The 22,332-nt window shown below is 37.3% G+C and overlaps 1 protein-coding gene across 2 annotated transcripts in view; it reads right to left on the bottom strand.

Moving 5' to 3' along the window:
• Positions 1 to 557: 557 nt before the first annotated feature.
• Positions 558 to 22,332, bottom strand: part of pth2rb (parathyroid hormone 2 receptor b) — a 29,389-nt gene continuing 7,614 nt past the window's right edge. Inside the window, exons 3-13 of one of the 2 annotated variants that reach the window (XM_079891365.1) lie at positions 20,959 to 21,069; positions 20,757 to 20,872; positions 20,393 to 20,490; positions 18,383 to 18,566; positions 15,025 to 15,178; positions 13,605 to 13,665; positions 13,416 to 13,482; positions 10,107 to 10,201; positions 3,797 to 3,935; positions 2,694 to 2,735; positions 558 to 2,532 (exon numbers count right to left, since the gene is read on the bottom strand). In XM_079891365.1, the coding sequence (XP_079747491.1) occupies positions 1,978 to 2,532; positions 2,694 to 2,735; positions 3,797 to 3,935; positions 10,107 to 10,201; positions 13,416 to 13,482; positions 13,605 to 13,665; positions 15,025 to 15,178; positions 18,383 to 18,566; positions 20,393 to 20,490; positions 20,757 to 20,872; positions 20,959 to 21,069 (1,622 nt within the window). In that variant the 3' untranslated portion in view covers positions 558 to 1,977. The remainder of the gene's footprint in view (positions 2,533 to 2,693; positions 2,736 to 3,796; positions 3,936 to 10,106; positions 10,202 to 13,415; positions 13,483 to 13,604; positions 13,666 to 15,024; positions 15,179 to 18,382; positions 18,567 to 20,392; positions 20,491 to 20,756; positions 20,873 to 20,958; positions 21,070 to 22,332) is intronic. The other variant, XM_079891366.1, reaches the window with a different exon arrangement.

The following is a 22,332-nucleotide window of genomic DNA, read 5'->3' as shown; positions in this document are numbered from 1 at the left end:
TCCGGCGCTTTGCATTGCACTTGGTGATGTAAGGCTTGGATGCTCGGCCATGGAAACCCATTCCATGAAGCTCTCTACGCACGGTTCTTCAGCTAATCTGAAGCCCACGTGAAGTTTGGAGATCTGTAGCTATTGACTCTGCGGAAAGTTGGCGAGTTCTGCGCACTGTGCGCCTCAGTATGCGCTGACCCCGCTCTGTGATGTTACGTGGCCTACCACTCCGTGGCTGAGTTGCTGTTGTTCCCAATTGCTTCCGCTTTGTTATAATACCACTGACAGTTGACCGTGGAATATTTTTAGTGAGGAAATTTCAGGAATGGACTTATTGCACAGGTGGCAACCTATCACGGTCCCACGCTTGAATTCACTGAGCTCCTGAGAGCAAACCATTCTTTCACACGTTTGTAGAAGCGTCTGCATGCCTAATTTATTTATTTTATTCAACTGTGGCCATGGAAGTGATTGGAACACCTGAATTCAATGATTTGGAGGGGTGTCCCAATACTTTTGGCAATATATAAATTTGTGATTTTTAGTTCAGTGCTGTATACTTATTTCTGTGTTCTTGAAATCTTTATTTTTTTTACATTTTACAATGTAAATTTAAGTGTTCTTGTTGACATGCACATCGCATGCACATGCATATCATTAGTTCATATTCTGAAATACAATGTATGATTAATTGAGTTTATTACACCTTTGCGTGAAACCTTAATACATTTAAAACAATTTAAGAAAAACATTTACTGGCAAACTGCAGTAAAAAAATAGCTTGATACAAAATTTGTACAATAAAACATTCATGCCAAGCAGCGACCAACTGACTGTCTTGCTAAAAGCATAATCAAATTCTTACATCGCAAAGCAGAACTCTGAACATTAGGTCGCATTCATAAAACACGAGCAGAACACATATTTGTCTAAATTTATTGGTAAAACCAACTTATGCACAAATATTTTTGCAAACAATTTTACAAACATAAAACAAGCGGAAGGAATTTGTGGAAATGATTTGCAAAAGCATTCTTGCATAAACTAAGAACCTGTAAGAATGATTTTACAAACTACTTGAGCAGAAATTCATTCAGCTTGAATCGCAAAATTCAACCATATGTTGATCTCAAAAAAACACAGTGACACTTTGTGAAGGAAATATTTACACACATTTAATTTACCAAACTTAACGACGTAAACAATCTTGTACGGCAGTGCGATGATGCTAATTTCCAGCAAAGAAATTAGTCTTTCTCGCAAACTGGGCTTTGAACGCAAGGCCTAGAAGTGAGTGAAACCAGTTGTTCCAAACCAAACCAAACCCAGTATTTTCATGCATTATACAACACGTATAGCCTCTGTTTGACCGGCTTGCGATCATTTTTTAAGTAAAGATTGGACCCCATTTACTTCTGAATACACGTTCTTAGCAAATGCGCATTCAGGTCTGGCTTCATTTTTGGTATATATGACCAGTTTTGACAATCCAATCAATTCCTGAAAGATAAAATCCAGGTTTATTTTTTTAATATCCTGTTTCAATTGTAAATACGTCACATTATGAAAGTGAAATGGGTTGCAAATGGCAATTCATTCTGATTTTTGAAGTAAGCATTAAATCAAAATGGACCCCATTTACTTTCTTAATACACATTCTGGGGGTCTTACTATGAATCAATGCATGACATTCTAACGAAATCCAATAAATTCCTGAAGGAAAATATTACGTTTTTTTGTTGTTGAATATCCTGTTTCAATTGTAAATACGTCACATGACGAAAGTAAAATGGGTTAAAAATGGCAAGTGATCATTAAATCAAAATGGACCCCATTTACTTTCTTAATACACATTCTGGGTCTTACTATGAATCAATCCATGTCGTACTTTCCCCCCCAAGCTCTTTTTCTGAGGCGACTTTCCTTTTACGCTGACCACAGTAAATGGGTTTCAAACGGCAATTCACGTTAAATTAAGTCTGCTTTTTAAAGTACTTCCTCTTCCTCTTGATCCAAACTTTTGTACCTCACAGATGAAGAATCCTTCAGCCTGATGTCATCAGCGCATTTAGTGATTTCCTTAGGGGTGTCGTCATCGTCCCTCTTTATGATGTCATCAGAATCCACGTGGGTTGTGCTTTGTCCACTCTCTTCGAAGCAGATGCTGAGGGCTTCCCGTCGCACGCTTTTATCGCTTTCTTTGAGCGTGATGTCATCGATGTGTTTGGCCTCCTCGTCGATTTCCTCCGGAATCGAAGGCGGGAGGCTCTCAATGTCCGAGTTGCTGAAGACGTACCCGGGCAAGGTGGCGTGTATATGCGAGGCGTGTGTGTGTGAGCTGACACTTGTTCGACCGGCACAGCGGTACACCCTGCTGGTGTGGAGGGCAGAACTGCGGGTCACAGAGGTCAGCTGGAACTGGACGCTGGCGCCGCTGCTGTTCAGGACCGACCCGTAGCGGTAGTTCGCCAAAACTACAGGAACCTTCCAGTCAAACGCAAGCGTCCAACGGAGCCAAGTCTTCCGGATTTCAGTCTGGACCTAGGATGGAACCGAGGATCATGAGCAAAAAACAACGTTGTGGACTGACGTTAAAATCTTTGTCTTCGACTGAAAGGTTGACAGGATCACTTTGAATACGAACTTTGCTAAAGTGTAATAAATGATGTAATAAATATAAATGTTGTTCCACCCACACTTACCTCTCCATTGCAGAAGCAGTAGATAATGGACACAAAAAATCCCTGAAAGAGAGCAATAAACACCAATTTCATAAGTCAAACTTGTTCATTACTAATTTTGTTCTTTCTTACTTTTTAAAAAAACTGGTACTCTATATCTTGTTTCGCTATTTCATTTATCAATAAATAAATGTATTATATATTATTCATTTACTCATATAAATGTTCAGTTTTTTGGCTTTTATTTCACAGGAAAGACAGAGAAGCAAGAAAAAAAAGCATCTTTTAATTTAAAATGTATTTTATTAAATTAAAATATTTTATTTATTTTAATCTTTATTTCACAGTAAAGACAGAAAAGCAAAGAAGAAAAGGTTCCGATGAACTTCAGCTCCAACTTTTAATTTAATCTATTTTATTTAAATTTATTTACATTTTTATTTTATAGTAAAGACAGACAAAAAAGAAGGAAAGCTTTCGATGCATCTCAGTAGGAACTTTCAATTTATTTTATTATGATTACATTTATTTTTAGACAGACAAACTAAGAAAAAAAGCTTCTGATGGATCCCAGCACCAAGTTTTAATTTAATTCATCTCAGTGTAATTGAATCTATTTTAATCTTTATTTCACATGCAGGTAAGACAGAAAAGCAAAGAAGAAAAGCTTCTGATGAAATCCAGCACCAACTTTTAATTTAATCTACTTCACAGAAAAGACAGAAAAGTAAAGAAGGAAAGCTTTCACTGCGCAAACTTTTAATTCAATTTATTTAAATGTATTTTGTTTTAATTGCATTCATTTAAACTTTTATTTCTCAGAAAAGACAGAAGAGTAAAGAGCTTCTGCAACAACTTTTAATTTTAGTTTAATTTATTTTATCTATTCAATTATTCTGTATATTATCTTTAATTTATTCCATGTGGTAAAATTAGTTTTGCAGTTCACACTGTCCACAGATAAGCAACAAAATGCTTTTGAAAAATATAACCGCAGTTATTTATCACGCCAACAGAGCCAATTAAACCGAAATGGAAACTGACACATAATTATACTTAACGTTATCTAACGCCACATTAGTGAGTATTTATTGGGAGAGGAAATAGATTAGTCAGTAACTCACCTGGAAAGAGTTGAAGAAGAGTTCACAGTACATGCGCAGCTCCCAACCATGACCTGTGAATGTGTGCGGCATTCCCACAAACACGATGTAGTGGACGCCGAAAACCAGAACCAGAATCAGTGTGGACTTGGCAAGCTTCCTGGACACAGACAGACAGATATTTTTCCATCACTATTTTCAACCCTTAAAGGGATAGTTCAACCTAAAATGAAAATTAAGTCATAATTTACTCACCCTGGTGTTGTTGTAATGCCGCATGCCCTTCTTTCTTTAATGGACCACAAAAGGAGAGTTTTTAAAAAATGTCCCACTCGCGCTCGTCCATATAATGGTAGTGAATAGCAACCAGCACACTCTAAAAACTGCTGGGTTGTGTTAACCCAATTTTGGGTCAAATATGGTCTCACCCAACGTTGGGTTAAAAAATGCAATTTAAACATGGACAAATTGCATTTTGGACCAAATCAAAAATGGACAAAAATGCAATTTAAAAATGGACAAATTGCATTGGTTACATTAAAAATGTAAACCAACGGCTGGGTTTGTCCATTTTTAAATTGAATTTTTAACCCAACATTGGGTGAGACCATATTTGACCCAAAATTGGGTTAACACAACCCAGCAGTTTTTAGAGTGCATAAAGCTTTTTAAAAATCCTGACCTTGGCAGTCGGTCTCTGCGCGATGTGCGTGTTCATGAGACTCTATTAGCTCCTCATTTCACTTAGTCTCGCCCAGAAAAAGCACACAAGTTGTGAGATGAACATCTACCTTCTTCTCTGAGGTAAATATTTCCATTGTGTTCGTCCTAACAAGAAGTTATCGAGTTCAACTTTTATTCTGACTGTCATCAGACAAACGGAGTTCCGGTCCGGAGATATTTGACTCAGTGAAGAAAGTTCCCGGCTACTTTGTTGGGATTTCTAGGCATTGTATTTCATGTCGCGTTTTTGTTCATTTTGATTTCTCACAACTGTTTTTTATGTGCGAGTCGGAGTGAACTGCGGAGCTAAGAGTCTCTTGAACGTGCAGCCGTGCACTGAAGACCAATGGCCAGGGTCAGGATTTTGGGTAAATAATACATTCAATTTAATTTCGTATATCCCCAGAAATATAGGATATGTGTCACATGGGATCATTCTTTGATAAGTTTGCATCTTTTTTTTTTTAAAATTGATGCTGGTCACTATTCACTGCCATTATATGGACGAGCGCGAGCGGGACTTTTTTTTTTAATTCTCCTTTTGTCGTCCATAAAAGAAAGAAGGGCCGACGACATTACAAAAACACCTGGGTGAGTAATTTTTTGGGTGGGTGAACTATCTATGGAAGCTTGTTTCCGCCACAGAATAAAAAATAAAAAAGGTAATTGCGACTTTTTATCTTACAATTCTGACTTTTTTTTCACAATTGAGAGTTTACATCTCGCAATTCTGATTAGATAGATAGATAGATAGACCTTTATTGTCCCCTGGGGGAAATTCTTTTTCACAAACACTGTCAGACATAAATACAAACAACACAAATACACACACAACACATATGCAGATGGTGAGGTTTAGCGCTTAAAACCGTTAAGAGCAACGATGGCAGAAGGGACTAAGCTTTTACTGAAGCGTGCCCGCTTCCACCTCAGAGTCCTGTACCTGCGGCCTGAGGGCAGCAGGCAGAAGTGGCTGTGGAGGGGGTGATCTGGGTCTCTGCTGACGGTCCGGGCCATGCATGTGATGGCTTTATTGTTTTGGTGGCCGAGGTCTGTAATAGGCAGGCTAATGATTTTGGATGCAATGTAGGTGACCTTGGTGAGTTTATTTCTATTGGTGATGGATAGCATATTATAGTAACAGGGGGAGCAGTAAAGAAGGATGGGTTGGATGATGCTGGTGTATAGCAGTAAGAGATGTTTTGGGGTGACACAGAGGGCACGGAGCTTACGGAGAATGTGAAGTTTCTGCTGGGAACGTTTATGAATATTGATAACATGTTGCTCAAAGGTAAGTTTATTGTCCAGTGTGAGTCCGAGGTATTTGAAGTGATTGACACGTTCAACTATTTTGTTGTGAATATAGTGGGTGCCAGGTCCGGGGTATGGGCTTGAGTGTAGATGAGTAGCTCCTTGGTCTTGTCTACATTCAGCTCCAGGAAGTTGTCGGAGCACCACTTAGTGAAGTGGGTGACAGACTGGTGGTAAGCAGTTATGGAGTTACTGTCCTTGAGAAATGCTAGAATGGCAGTGTCGTCTGAGTATTTGAAATATGTGGTGACAGGGAAGGGGCTGGTGCAATCATTGGTATAGAGTGTGTACAGAAAGGGGCTGAGTACACACCCCTGGGGAGCGCCGGTGTTGGTGATTATGGTGGATGAGGTGACTGATCCGATTCTGACAGCTTGTGGTCTATTGCTAAGAAAGTTGTGAATCCAGTGAATGAAGAGTGGGGACAGGTTGAGGGTTTGGAGCTTCCTGATCATCTGGTGCCGTTGTATTGTATTGAAGGCTGAGCTGAAGTCGATGAAGATGATAGATGCAAAAGTACCAGGTGGCTCAAGATGTTGCAGAAGGGGGTGGAGGAGACATTATCTTGCAATTGCGTGTAATCAATTCAGAATTGTGAGTTATAAGCTGGCAATTCTGAGGAAAAAAAGTCAGTCTTGTTTTCCTTAGAATTGGACTTTATAACTTACAGTTCTGAATTTATATCTAGCAATTCTGAGAAAAGATGTCAGAATTGCGTGATATAAAGTCAGAATTGCAAGATATAAACTCGCAATAAAAAAAAGTTTATAACACGCAATTGCGACTTTATATCACGCAATTCTGACTTTATATCACGCAATTCTGAGAAATTGCAAGAAGTAAACTCACAATTGTGAGATAATGTCGAATTATCTTTTAAGATATTTTATTCTGTGGAGGAAACGAGCTTCCATAACTATCCCTTTAACAACTTTACAATCATGATACAGTGATGGTGTTAGATGGTCATACTATGGTACTTTGAAATAAAGTGATGTGACGGGAAGGCCAAACACACACACAGGGGCACCTCTGTCGTGGGTATTGAGTGTGGAAGAGAGCGTATATTATACCAAAGTAAAGCGATGGAAAAGAGCCTGCGTCTCAGCACTGAGAGCTGAGAGATTGAAGTTAAAATGAGAGCGAGACACAGAGAGCGTGAGAGTCAAAGTTTCTCTTGAGGCTTATTATCACATTACAGGCCAGAAAATTAGAAAAGTTGAGTCGAGTTTTAAGTCAGCGGCATTTCGGATGCTGAGGAGACTTGCACTGAACTCAAATCCAATGTAAATTGCTTAATTACTTCAAGTTCAGAGCATAAGTCCGACTCTCATTAATAGCAAAGCGTGAATGTGCCAGCTCATCCGTAACGTCATTAATGGCTTTCATTGCCTGTATATTAATTTCACCTGAGGTTATCAAACCCCTGAGGGTTTAAAACACTCTCCAGAAAGGGGCTCTAATTCTGTTCACTCATGATTTGGGATTAATTCCAGGAATTTCCTTTAATGTTTATTTACTAAATTAACTGGTCTTAAATATCCAATGTTCAATCAAATGGACATCAGCACGTCACCATCATTAAAGGAGAACTCCGGTCAATTTTAACATTGAGCTACATTTATTCATTTTAGCTGACGCTTTTTATCCAAAGCGACTTTTGAGCTCATTTTTTTGTAAATTTGGAGTGCTGTCAATACAGAGAACAACGACAAAAATCTGTGTTGCCTACACCGTGTTATCCTCTTTTTAATTTGCACTTTGGACTTCGACTGAAAACAGGAAGTAAACACAGGTATGAGCGCTGGCTGAATTAACATCACTTTTATTCATATCTTTCACATCTACTGCAGTCAGATTCACCGTGTTCACTCTAAAGGAATCACTCACATGGCTGTGCACTTGTAATGACACATCAAGGATGTTAAGAGGCTAAAAGCAGGTTTAAAACTTGCCCCATTGAAGTCAACAGGGTGCAAATTTTAAAAAGAGGATAACACGCTGTTGTTCTCTGTACTGACAGCACTCCAAATTTACAAAAAAATTGACCGGAGTTCTCCTTTAACACTAGAACTACCGGAATTCCATAACTACTAGAACGACCATAGCGGTCATTCTGACCGTTCATACTTTGACGTTCATATGGCCGTACTGAACGTCATTTTCGATATTGTAATATCTATTGTACATGTTAACCTTCTCTTTTCCAATGAAGCTTTTAATTCCTGTCGTCATAGCCCTTAAAACAAGTACAAAAGAAAGATTGCCCCGACAGGTGCTGCCTCTATTTGTGGAACATTTTGCATCAAAATAATATTTTTTTTCACCGCACTCACCACGTGAATAGACACGCACAAAAGTTAGGAAACGTCAAAGCTTCATACAGTTAGTACAGCCCTGTTTGTAAATAAGTTCAATAATCAATACAAAATCTAAAAATAAATGGATCTACAATGATAGGTAATGATAAACAGGACACACAATTTTAATTGAAATGAATGTGAAAATGTACACACACAAACAGGCTAAGAAAAAAACATGAACATTAGCTAAACAAGAAAACGAACTGCTTCAGAACGATTAGTTTCAGTGAACAAAAAATATTAACGAACAAAATCAGGTTAACTGCCCATTTGAACGGCGCAAACACCCCGCATCATTGACGCTTACGCACATTCCACACAGGTAAACACCGCCTTTCGCGTGCAGCTCCCACACACGTTGTGACATTTGATACATCTCCTTGGTTTTATTTTGTTTGCAGTTCCTCCAGTTGTATGGCTTTTGATTCCATGTGGTCGGAGTGAAGTTCGCTCGCCAGTCGTATGATGAAGTCCCTCTGCGAAACTTGCAATGTAGCGGACTTATGATATCTATAACGCGTGCGGTCAAAATGACCGTTATGGTAGTTCTAGGTAGAAATAGTCAGAACTGTTGTGTGTTTTATGATTTTAATAAAATAACAGTGTCAGAATAAAATATACACATATTTAGGAAAAGTCAGAGTCCTACAGCCACATTTATTTTATTTTAACAAAGTTATTACATTGTAAAATTTAAAAACGGTCAAAATGACCGCCTTGGGAGTTCTAGTGTTAAGCAATATTACTGGATTTTACTTGATTCACAATTATTAAATCCACATCTGTAACTTGTGGTTCTTAAAAACATGATACCTCAATTGCAAGGTTTGTTGAGAATCAAGCAATCAAGCTTAAATTTTTCGACCAAGCAACCACTTAGCAACCCCCCAAAATCCACATATATCTACCACCCAGAGCAACCATTCAAAACAACCTAGCAAACACTAAAAAAACACCCAGAACACCCAAAAAACCACCTAAAACATCCTAGTCGCAACCAATTACCATGCCACAGCAAGCACATGGAAATTATTCCTTGAAACACCCTTGAAACCGCCACACTGTAAACAATTATATGATCAATAAGTTATGACAGCATATGTTTTTACATTGCTTTAACTCAAGAGTTTTACAATATTCAACTCATTTTTTAAAGTCAGTTTGTTGTAATTTAAGTTGAAATGACTTAAACATCCAAGTTGATTTTGTAAAGTGTAAGAACACACCAGCAACCACCCAGAACACCCTAGCAACCACCAAGAATACCCTAGCAACCATTCGGAACACCCTAGCAACAACCCAGAAACACCTATCGTTTTTGTTGTGTATGCACCACTTCAGTGTTGAGGATCATTAAAGAGCCACAGACAGTGAAACTGTGCTTCAAAGCCAAGCGAGGACTTTATCATCACAGACTAGATGGATTTGCTTGATAAACGTGAGCTATGATAAGAGACTATCGCTATACAGACTGATCTTACAGTCAGTTCCACTCGCAGACTATTAGTTAGGGATACTGTGACTTTTACCAAGAGGGAGACACGCTATTAATGAAAGCAGCACTACCCGAGCTCTCTCTCTCTGTCTCTCTTTCTCTCTCTCTCTCTCTCTCTCTCTCTCTCTTTCTCTCAAGAGAAAGCCTTTCAAACACCCTCTGGAAAATTACAGTCCTCTTCTGGATATCTCACCAATGATGTCCAAACACTCCACCCCACAGACAACAACCACAAGAACACAGCAAAACAGAACTGAACCGCAGCATGGGCTGGTATAAACATATTTTATAGATTATAAAATAGCACCTGTACTTTTATACATTTTGAGTTGCTTTTAATTTGTCACAGGTGAACAAAACAATCCCAAATCCAATATCCTCCAGTACAGCTCTTCATATGAGGTCATGTACCAGCATAACAATAATTTCATGCACTTACCTGCACTGTTTACGCGTGTCGTAGCGTCCTGCGTTTGTTTCTCGGATCTTAGTGGCCAGAACTCGAACAATATTTACAAACAGAATGAAATTCAGCTGTAAGGAAAAAGGAAACAACGATTGCTTCAGAATTGTATCGTTTCATAATTCATTTGACTAAAGGTTCAAACACTTTGCATGTACATATAAAATAATAATAAAAATTATGATGAATATGTTCATGTAAATAAACATGTACTATATATTATATTTTTAAAATAGTTTAAAATATTAAATATTATTGGATATACGCATATATTATTATATTTTTATAACACACACACACACACACACATATATATATATATATATATATATATATATATATATATATATATATATATATATACAACACACAAACACATATATTTATTTCCTATTATATGTTTTAATTAATTCTCCGGCTGGACAATTTAAAGAAACTGACAGACTGGGATAATGTGATGTTAAGAAAAATCGAGGTAAATATCAGTTGTAAAAAGCCTGTTATGGCCTGCCATTTCCAATCAAGCTGCAATTTTGTCAAATTATCCAGAAAATATTATTTAATTGTGTGTTTCAGCTATAAAATTACCATCTGAAGGATAATTAAGCCATTTTATTCCAAAGGTGTTGAAATGTAATTTCCACTCCAAATTGCTATTAAACACAATACATTAATTGAGATGTGGCGGAAATTTCATGATGCTTCAGACTCGGGTTGGGGGGTTGGGGGGTTGGGGGGGATGGCAGAATTCTCCTGTCGGACAATTTTAATTAACTAGTTATACGCACTAAAAACACTAATTTCATTCTGCTTCTATTTTTCCGCATGGGAATTATTCCGTCAATGTGTGATGAGCTTCTGTCGTATCTGAGCCGTGAAAGTTTCAACAGGTTTCAACAGTTTTACATATTCCGCGCTACTCTGTTTGAACGTCGTAATCAATACACCATACAAATGGTTAGTAACGAGCGTTTTGTGCGCAAATTCATCCATGTGAGTTAAATCCTAATTTAAATGTTTTGCTGACAGGCAGCAAGGACCAAAATACATTTGCATTCTGTCACATAATTACAGCTCTCCTGCTGTGCGACGGTTCAGACGTTCTTGAATTCGGAGCTCCATTACTGCTGGAAGCGCTTATGCTCAGCAAAGCCAATAATTAACAGCATAATGTCTCCGTCTGCCCATCCACCAGATAAATATATGCGTGGAACCTCTAACTGGTCAATCACGTCAACAAACGACAGCATGCCGCAATCCAAATCGACCCTTTGACACGCTGGATTACAGGATTTGACAATCTCTTTTAGAGCGGATCGTGTTCAGGGCACGGGGTTGAATCCGGGGTTAATGGGAAGACAGCTGTGTCTGATGGTGTCGCACTTAAAAACTGCTTTGATGCCACTTTCACAAATATGATGCAATTTGGTGTCCCGTGAGGACTGTTAGATGTTACAACAGGCTGCGTCCGAAAACTGATAAACGCTGCATTCGGAAGGTCGGAACGCCTCAATGCAATGTTAGTTTCACTTCCTGTCTCCTGATTCCTTCATCTGATCGATTTTTGAAGGCAGCATAGATGTATCCTTCGCTGCCTTAGATATCCCACAATCCTGTGCGTTCCATTCTGTGACAGTTGAGCTAGAAAAATAAAGATGGCGTCTGAAAGTTGCGACTGGTCGTCAGTTTGTGTGTAAATGTACATTTTTGATCAAAGTTTTCCACTTATGATGTCATTTCTAGCGAGAAATTACTATTGTAGTCATTTGCGCTCATGGCGCACCATCAATTCAAATCTTTTGAATTTGATCTGCTCATTTCAGTGTAGTAATATGATTTTGTAACTAATAACTCATTTTAATGATAAAACAATATATATATTTAGATGTTTCCAACATTTTGAGCATTTTTTACTTCTCAAGAATCCACAAAATGGAACATTCCTTAAAGGGGTACTTCATCGCTGGCAAAATGGTCTTTTGTTAAAACTTGGCTGTCTATACAGTAGAAAGCTGAGTTTTTTTTTAAATCGGTGCTACCAGACTATAGAGAAACAGAGAAAAAAGGCTGTCGTCTTCCCTTTTGCCAAATACGTAGGAAAACTACAACACCCATAATACACTGGGCATGTTGCCATCCAGGCCACTCCCACCAGTCTGCTATGGATATGCTTGACAAGAGTTAAATACCGCCTTGCTTTAGTAGGAAATACTTCAAAGAATTCAAAGTGTAAATGTTTAGCAGTAAATGTTTAGTTACTTTCGGTTTCCAGTGAAGGATCCAGTGCAAAGAATCATAAATATGGAGAGAATGCGCGATGGAAAATCTGAAAATGTTTGTAGTCAACATTTCAAACTGGATGGCAAAAACGGCCATTCTGTCGCGTTCAGGTAAGAAAGCTCTTGCCATAGTGTTCCCTTTTTACCATAATACTGTTAAAAAGCATACTTAGTACGATACAATTTTCAGTGATAAACCTGCCTTTACAATAACTTTTTAGTTAAAAATATAAATATACAATACGGATATACAATAATGCGGAGGTACAATCAGTACTGGTATCAGTGATTCATAGTGCTCAGTAAAATGATGCCATTAAACAAATATTTAAAATATAAAAATAAAAAAAGACAAAGAGAAAATTGAGCTCTGATATATATTAGGGGTACAGCTGTAAAAAGTGAATAGTTGGATCAACTTAAAAAAATTACTTCAATTGGTAACACCTAAAGAAATTAAGTTTTCTCAACTTAAATTATCATGTTTTATCATGAAAAACGTGATAATTTAAGTTGAGAAAACTTAATTTCTTTAGGTGTTACCAATTGAAGTAATTTTTTTAAGTTGAATCAACTGTTCACTTTTTACAGTGTAAATATGACATTAATTACAATGGGTTTATGTGGAGATTGTTAAAGTTCACTTAAAGTAAAAGTTATATATTTTTTAAAAGACTATTAAATGTTAAAATTGATAGCTTTCAATCATACTGTAATGCTGAATGGCCATAATTAATGGCTAAAATTGAGAAAAAAATTAATTTAACAGAGACACCATTAGCAGAACGGCTAGTCTCAGTGATTCATAGTGCTTAGTAAAATTATGCCATCAAACAAATATTTAAAATATACTGTTTTTATGTTGTTATTATTTTGGAGATTCACTGTGAAAGTATTACAATATAAACATATATGAAAAAAATTAACAGAATAATGTGTGATTAATTAGTCATTTTGTTATTGATTGATAGCACTAATATAATTTTTTTTATTAGTACCAACTCACCCCTATTGCTGTCAGTATAGGAACTTGGTATATCCATTTAATATTGCCAGCGCTCAACTCCCAACACCTTAGAGAGAAAGAGTAATATTATTTGAAATGTTAAATATAAATCAGCTTGTGTGTGTGTGTGTGTGTGTGTGTGACTTATTTATATTACCGAGAAGGCTGCTTAATGTTCTGAAAACTCACCTTACATCCGCCAGCGTTACCCTGACGACAGCCCAGGTTGATACGAAGATAGCCGGAACACCTGAAGTCGCACAGATTAGAAAAGGACAAGATTTTTCAACTTTAATACAGCACACAAGCACAGAAGCATGCCCGACACTTGTCACAGACTCACCGGAACAAAACAATTTTCAATTTGTTTTAATTTAAACCGTTCGGATCCTACAATTCAAAAGCCTCCTGAAAGTCTTCTTGACCCTCTGGATAAATCAAAATGAGAAGTCTGTCATTTCTGTGCTGGCACAAACTCAAATACTCCCCTTACCTGCCATTGGTCGAAACAAACACATAGTCCCACCCCAAACTCACACTATTGGCTGAGCCTAAAAGGGCAAGTTTTGACTGGTTAGATGTTTTAACTACACCATCTGCATTCCTCCATCAGCAGCCATTAAAATATTAATATAAAATCTATATATTTATGTAACATGATCTCTATAATGTTTTATTATAATAATGTATATTTTATATACATTTTATTCAATGGTTTTTTTTCAGCCATATCCTGACAAAAATGAATATTGTGTTTTTTCATGCTTTAAAGAACATTTAATAATTGTATCTAAAAATAAACTTATATAAAATATTAAATGTCAATTGTATTTTTTTTTATTATATATATAAAATAATAAAATACATATTTTTAAAATAAATAGTGTATAATTTTTTTCTTAAAATGATTCAATCTTAAATATATATATAATAAAATGAATATATATATATATATATATTAGCTCATTGATTTATGATGATGTGTCTCAAAATACAGATGTATTTATTAATTATGAAAAAGCCTAAATTAAACCTCAGCAAACAAGTTTCAGCGACGTCTTTTTGATCTGATGTTTCGGAGTGCTTGAATCTGAAAATGTTGCCCTCATTAGGTGCTTACTCTACGGCAAACACATCGATACATTAATTATGCATTACTGATTATGATGACACATTAATATGTTCAGAACATCACTACTTTGCTTAAGTAATGCACGTTATTGTTGTTGACTTTAAAGTTGTTGATCTTGCGCTCTGTGTCATTATTAATCTGTTTTAAAGTGGAACAAACATGTTTGGGATTCTCTGTCATTCGGCTTTCAACAAAGTATCTAAGAACGCCTGAACCTTCCCAGAAGTATTTGCACTTCAAAGATGTCTGCTCGGCTTGCCTGGCGAGTATTATGCATCAAACATAAAGTATAAATAAGGCTTTAAATAAGTGTTTGTGCCTCAAACGATTCGACTGAGATTCTTGGAAGCAGATACAGAAGCATCAGATGAGAATTATCATAATAAGATGTGAAGTAAGGTTATGGCTGGGCAGGGCAAAGTAAACAATGTTTAAAAACAAAATCAACCTCTGATTGGTCTGAACAAGCACACTTACCCCACCCTATGAGGGTGAAACCCCAGAGATATTTGGAGTCGGAGAAGAATGCCATGAAAATGAGGCTGTGAAGGTAGAGGCCCTCCACTAGGATCCAGTAGTAGTTGGTTGCCAGGAAATAAATGAAGAATAGGACTGTGATCTTGCAGCCAAACTGAAAATACAAACAACGTTGGCTTCAGCCAATCAGAAACCTGTAATCAACCGATCACAGCACAAAAGCTCATTGTTATGCTGCCTTTAAGTCAGACTGATGGTATTAACGAGTGTGCATGAATGCCAGCACAATGCCATATTAAAGGGATACTTCACCTCTGGAAAGATGAATGTGTATTTAAAATAGGTCATTTAAGTAGAAGAAATGTGAAGAAATTTTTTTATTTGGAGCTTTCTAGACTGAGAAAACCCAGAAAATGTATTTTTGGCTTATGTGGATGAAAGACAACAACTCCCAGAATGCACTTGCTTCTCTGCCTTAGGAGGCCACGCCTACCGGTAAGGGAGCGCAGTTGAAAACAAACAACAAGGCTAGCCTACGTGATGAGTTTGCCAGGGATTTAGAGATCGCCCAAAATGTCCGGGATTCGGCTTTTGCGTTCTACAGTCGCCATTCATTCATCATGTTTACTGTGGCGAGCAGGACGAGGCTGACGGCCGCGGGAGAACGGCGCGAGCCCGGTGGCGTCATTACTGAGACGCGCCAGGTCTCGCATCTCTCACGGAGGAGCGGGAATTTTCTTAGCAATGTTAAAACGCACATCAACCGATCACTTGTTTAGCGTTCATGTAAACACTACATTCAGATTCACCAATCGGAATGAATTCAGTTAGATTGAAACAAAAGCTGTGCATGTAAACAATGAATGGCGACCGCAGAACGCAAAAGCTGAATCCCGGACATTTTGAACGATCTCGACGGCCGGACAAGTCCGGGATAAGGAGGATGGTAACCCCTACTTACTCAGCTTTCTCCTACTTACTCAGCTTTCTCCACAGAACAAGAGCCTGCTAGCTTAGCTTCCAAAGAAAGACGGCTGATACTGTGTACATTCTGTGAGTGAGATCCAACCCTCTATGGGCGGGCTGAAAACATGCGGAACAACGCCATCTACTGGCTGTAGTCTTTAGCCTCTGGCCAGAAAATCCTCCAATGACGCAAAATGACGATTTTTGCGTCATCGGAGGATTTTTTCCAGACAAAAAATACATAAATCTCTTGTCTCAGGGGGATATGAGGGTGGAAAGCATGGTAATTCGAAAATACTACAGGTTTTCTACTAATACAAAGCTTAATGCTAAATCCTGAAGTATCCCTTTAAACAGTGGGAAACTCTGGATTTTCAGAGTTGTGGGTGTGTTAAAAAAAAACTGTTGGTCATGCTGGAAAGATACTGGGAACATAATTAGAGGAGTCGTGACCATGCCGTTTTTCCGCAAACGGACATGGTCACTATGAATGATCATTATTACACTGCGTGTCCTAACTACACGCGACGCGCGATAAAAGGTATATTTTCCATGTTAATCACAGTTGTTGTCCTAACGAGCCGCGGCGGTGACGATTCTATTTTACAAACGGTTTCTATTTTTCTGCGACGTCGCGCTGGAACAACAAACACAAAGTGTGGCAATGATAATCTCAGGTACTGTTTGTGCTTTATTTAATGTTAAAAGCGTGATATGTGACTTTGAATATCATTTAGTGCTCCCAGCTTTGTAGCTGTAAAAGCAAAAATGGATATAATTCACCTCAGATCTTGAAATTAAACAAAAGAAAACAAGAACGTTAAAACTGTGAACAAAAAAGTGTATTATTTGACAAATATTGTTTTAGTAACTCAGTAGCCTAAGTATTTTTAATAATATTTAAATGGTGTAATATTTGTTAGTTTTGTACTACTCATCCATTTTCTTGCGAGTGCCGTCAAGATTACTCTCTGGTGCCGTGCACTTGCCGCGAGACTCCACCCACACACTGTTCTGATTGGCTGTGGGTTTTGATTGATTTTGACGCATCTCGGAGTCGCGTCGCGTCTAGTGTGGACATACAAATTATTTGTCGCTGGGATCTTATCGCATCTCGTCTGGTTAGGACACGGTGTTAAGATGCGGTCAGATTATTTTGGGGAAATATTTCACCCTCACGCAAAATCCCGTTTGTGTAATTTCTATTAAAATGAGTGGATTTCGACTGCGAAAATTTGCATAAAAATGGTAGATGTGGCATTTAGTCTTAATCCTGCCAAAAGAACGAAAATTTTAGTTGATGAAATGTTTTTCGATTTCATCAACGATTTTCAAAAAAATATATAATTTATAAATTATTTGGGCAAATAGTTAGCATTTTGTAGCCTGGGTTTCCCCATGCTGCCTTGTTGCAGCGCGATTTTATTCACGCTGCTAGGCAGCCTGGATACCATGGACCAGATTTTCCCCTCAAAAAGGGAACCAATCACAGAACGGGGAGGGAGCAGCAAGACGATGACGACGTCAATGCGACACACCGAAGCAGTTTGTTTATATCTATGGATCCAACATGGCATCAGACGCGAAGTTACCTTTCGCTGCAGCCTTAGATAGTGTTCTAAGTAGTTTAGAACGCAAGTTTATTTCGTCTTCTTCCTCGTCGAATTTCTGTCGCTCTACATACGTCATCTGGTATAATTGAAACGATTGGCTATGAGCTACGTACAGGCGCATTTGATAGACATTCGTAGTGCCCAATAAACGGCTCCGGGCATTCGTAAACCACGCCTCAAATACGAGAAAATGAACATGTGGTTCCCAGACCACGTCTCAATGAGACGAGGTCTGATGTTAGCCAGGCTAAGCATTTTGCATGCTGTTGATAAAAATAGCAGTAAAATTTGCCAAAAAACTGCTAATTTAAACAACAGGCTTGTTGGAGTACATTTGCCTATGAACTACATTTCCCATCTTTCCCTGTGGCTGCACAGGAATAGTAAAATGCACAGATTCAGCATTAATTCTACACATAATTTGTTCTTTATTTTGATGCATTATTCTTGAAAGCCTCCTACATTTATGTTGAATTGAATGGGAGAAAGGAATGTGCTCATTCAATTTAAATCAATTTAAATTCACTTTGTAATTACAACTTCTAACCTGATATGGATAATTCCAGAAACACTTAAAGGCAGCATTAGTCTCTAATAAAGTTTCAATAGAGTAATTTATCACAGTGCATGCATGCATGAATGAATGGCCAAATAGCACAAGTTAATTTAAGTTGCGTTAACTCAAGTTAATTAAAGTCATTGTTGCCAAAACTAGTTCAACTCATCTCAACAAGAATATAATTAAACTTGGTCTGGTTCATCAACCTTATTGCACTCACATACTGAGTCTTGTCAAGATGGGAAATGGAGACGGTGCTGATGTTGTCCATTAGCATGGTGTCGTACTCCTGTAGTACACCATTAGCGTACACCACTCTATCTTTTACAAAAATGCTGACCGCACGCAGCATGAAAGAAACAAATAAATGCATGTGAATGTAGTTTCTGGTGCAGTGCAGACGCCTGGGAGACAAAAAGAGAGAAAATATATGTTTATCACAGAAAATCTTGTCATTTTTGTCCTTTTACGGAGCCCCAAAAGGGACATGGTTGTGGGGGAAAAAAAAGAGATGGGAGGAAAAATATTAAGTCAATGCTTTTGCGTTCTCTCGCAAATGTTTTGCGTTCCCCGAGAAACTTTGCGTTCGCTCGCGAAAGATTTGCATTTTTCTGAGAAACTTTGGGTTCACTCGCACAACTTTTGTGTTCTTTGAGAGCAAATGCAAAGTTTCTCGGGGGGACACAAAACATTTGCGAGAGGACGCAAAAGCATTGACAAATAATTTTTCCTCCTATCTCCTATTTTTTTCCTTCACCATGTCCCTTTAGAGGCTTCGTATTTGCCCACATAAACCGGCATGTGTAATTGTCATTTCCGCTACATCTCATTCATTCTGTGGTGGAAATGATGGTTGCAGAAATAAAATTTCAAAAATGTATGGAATAAAAAGGGCCACCTTCTTTGTCTAGTTAATGCTAATTTCATAGCTATAATTTTTTGTATCTTAAATACACTCACCTTTTTACATAATTTAACAAAAATACAGTGTGATTGGAAATTACGACCAATACAAAATCAAAATGATATTTACCTTGATTTTTCTTTGTGTTATTTACACAATGCAAGTCTCACATTTCAGCTAATTCATTGATATGATCATAACCACTTTTTTTTTTTAGAAATGTATTTAAATGTAATATTTTATGTTATCAATTGTATCAATAAGTTAAATTTTTATTAGGGCTTTCAAACGATTAATCGCATCCAAAATAGAAGTTTGTGTTTACATAATATATGTGTGTGTATGGAGTATAATTATTTTCTATATATAAATACACACACATGCATATATATTTAAGAAAAATGTTTTATTTATATATAAAATATTTATATATAATATAAATTATATATAATATAAATATATATACACAGTATATACATGCAAATATTTCTTAAATATATACATGCATGTGTGTGTATTTATATATAGAAAATAATTATACACCGTACACACACATATATTATGTAAAAACAAACTTTTATTTTGGATGCGATTAATCGCGATTAATCGTTTGACAGCCCTAATTTTTATGAAAGATTTTAATGTTATAAGATTGAAAGTAGCTAATAAATTATGGATGCATGGCAAAAATTTCAAAAGACAGTTTTGCGTTGACCTTCATATCAGTGTTTAGTATCACTGATTTTTGTTAATATTTGAGTTTATTTATTTTTATTGAATTTTTATTAAGTTTATTAAATTTTAGTTTATAGTTTTAGTTGTTTCAGTACTTCAACTTAAAACAAAAAAATGGGAAATGCTGCCTTGGCAACTATTTGAATATTTTGAATATTTCAGTTAATGTTTTGTTTTTTTTCAAGTAATGAAAATGTTTTTATGGTTTTAGTTTTCCTTTGAGTAAACAATAATAATTCATATGATATAATGTTTTGTTTAAAAAGTTTAATTGTGCCTATAGCTGATAAACGTGGGATCAATAAAACCCTTCACTGGAGCCTTTCAATTTGAAAATGCAGAGCACAAATTGTTCAGTTATAGCAGAAACTCACTGGGGAACTCTTCAGCTAATTTAATTTCTGAACGTCTTTAAAGAAGAAGACCCGAGATTGTCTGTATCGTCCCGCTTGAATCCCTCAACAGCGGCCACTCATACTTGTACTTGCTTGCTGTGCAACTTCATAATACATGGAGTTATTAGTGTTTCTTTAACTAGCCAGTTGGGACTAAAGTCTGCTTGGTATGAAAATGTGACTGACGTTCAATTACCGAAAGTATCCAATGATGAAAATGGCGACTAGCAGTGAGCTGAAGGACACAGCGTAGCCGACTGTGTACATGATGTGCAGCCGCTCGAAAAAGTCCCTCTGGAAACACAAGAACACTTGAGCCATCAATGAACGAAACTTGATTTTTGCTAGACATCCTTAAACATTTCCTAAGACTTTTGACTTAATAAAACTAGTGGCATTTGTATGAGCAGCTTTATGGCTTGCAATAAGACTTCTCGTTTGAAGACACAAACCTAACTACATCTCATTGGAGTATTATAATCAAAAAGTGACTCTTGAATGATTTTGAAACTTGTCAATAAGACACCACAACCTCTTCCAGCCTGTTTAATTGGACTCACTTTGTCCTTTTCAATGCCTGGTGCCAAGAACCGCAGACAGTCTGAATAATTGACCCAAGTTCTGTTCTCCACCGATACCCATGACCCATTCATGTCGCACTGACGGTACGCAAATCCTAAGAAAAAGAAGATACAGAACAATTTGACAAGATATTGTTAGATCTTGTTGAAGAAACTAAAAAGACGTTTTGCTGCCATGTACCTTTGTGGTTGAAGTCGTACACATAGCCGGGACACGGGACTTTGGTTATGGTTCCTGGGGAACCTTGAGGCCAGCAAACCAGTCCATCCCATCCAGGAGAACAAACCTCATCTGCGTACACAATGCGGAAACCATAATCACAATTTATAGAAATGCAATCTCACCAAAAAAACACATTTAAAGTGAGTAAAGATCCATCATTTCCGGTACGACATCAGTTGCAGTTTTTTGTTCTCAACCCCAGATTCTCCGTCCCATATCATGCGAATCTCAGAAAATATCCCAACAATGTTTGCTCAGATTTGTCTGCAGTCAGAGAAAATAAAATTAAACATTTCTCACCAACTTATCCCATGAGTAGGCTAATATTCTGACATGTTTGGCGCTATATAGTGATTGTATACAATATCTCGTATGTTTCAATTCTCTGTTATCTGAAGAAATGTTAGAGGCAACATCTGAGACAAAGTTGATAGTGATAAATAATGGCAAGAAACATTGTTCCACTGAACTGTGCTCACGAGCTGAATGCAAAAACAAACAATGCGACCAGTGAAGTCTGATTCACAAACAAATTATTCTTGTGCTGAATTTAGACTCCCTGCTAAATGATGCCCTCTACATCAAATTGGTAATCCATCAATACCCAGCCATAGATGACATGGTGCATGGTTTTACGAAGGGAAGAAATTCATTCATTCTTCATTCAAAACTAGCCTACTATAAAACCTAATTAAAACTGTTAAGAGTCCATCGAGGAATGTCTAAAGTAATTATAGTTTCTTTAGTAACAGATGGAAACAGGGTCAAAGTGAGACTTTCCGACAGTCTCACCACATCAATTTTCACACATTTTCAGATATGACAACAAACTTAGCTGTACTGCAAAAGATGCATCATTAATAAAATATATCAAGCTGCTCTGCATTTGAAAACAGACTGATTGCAGGAAAAGGAAGAAGAATTATAACTTTTAAGAATAGCATAGTATATATTTAAGAATAATCTTGCGAAGTGAAATTATTTTTTATGAAAGGAATAGCCCCACAGCACACACTTTATCTTTCCTCGCGGCTCATTGATTCGACGCTGTTGTCAGTCTTTATTCTGAGTGCAAGTATTCCGTCAATCAATTGATCCAACCTCCGCAGAACAGTTTGGGGAAAAGGGCAAGGTCCTAGTATGGAAGCACCACACCAACTGGTCAATTCCCTGAAGGGAGAGGAGAGTGTCCGCGGCGCCACAAGAGCCTGAGTCAGAGGGAATGAATCAGCACGGTTCAATTCTACCTGGTGGTCTGGTGATAAAGGCTAAAAGAGAGAGCATTAACAGCTTTGTCTGTGTTGAAAGTAACACATCTATTTGTAGACTGGG

The sequence above is a fragment of the Squalius cephalus genome (genome assembly GCF_949319135.1).
Source record: "Squalius cephalus genome assembly, chromosome: 13".
In the NCBI taxonomy this organism is placed as follows: domain Eukaryota; kingdom Metazoa; phylum Chordata; class Actinopteri; order Cypriniformes; family Leuciscidae; genus Squalius; species Squalius cephalus.
Note: the sequence above shows the minus strand (reverse complement) of the source record. Positions and strands in the feature narration are given on the sequence as shown.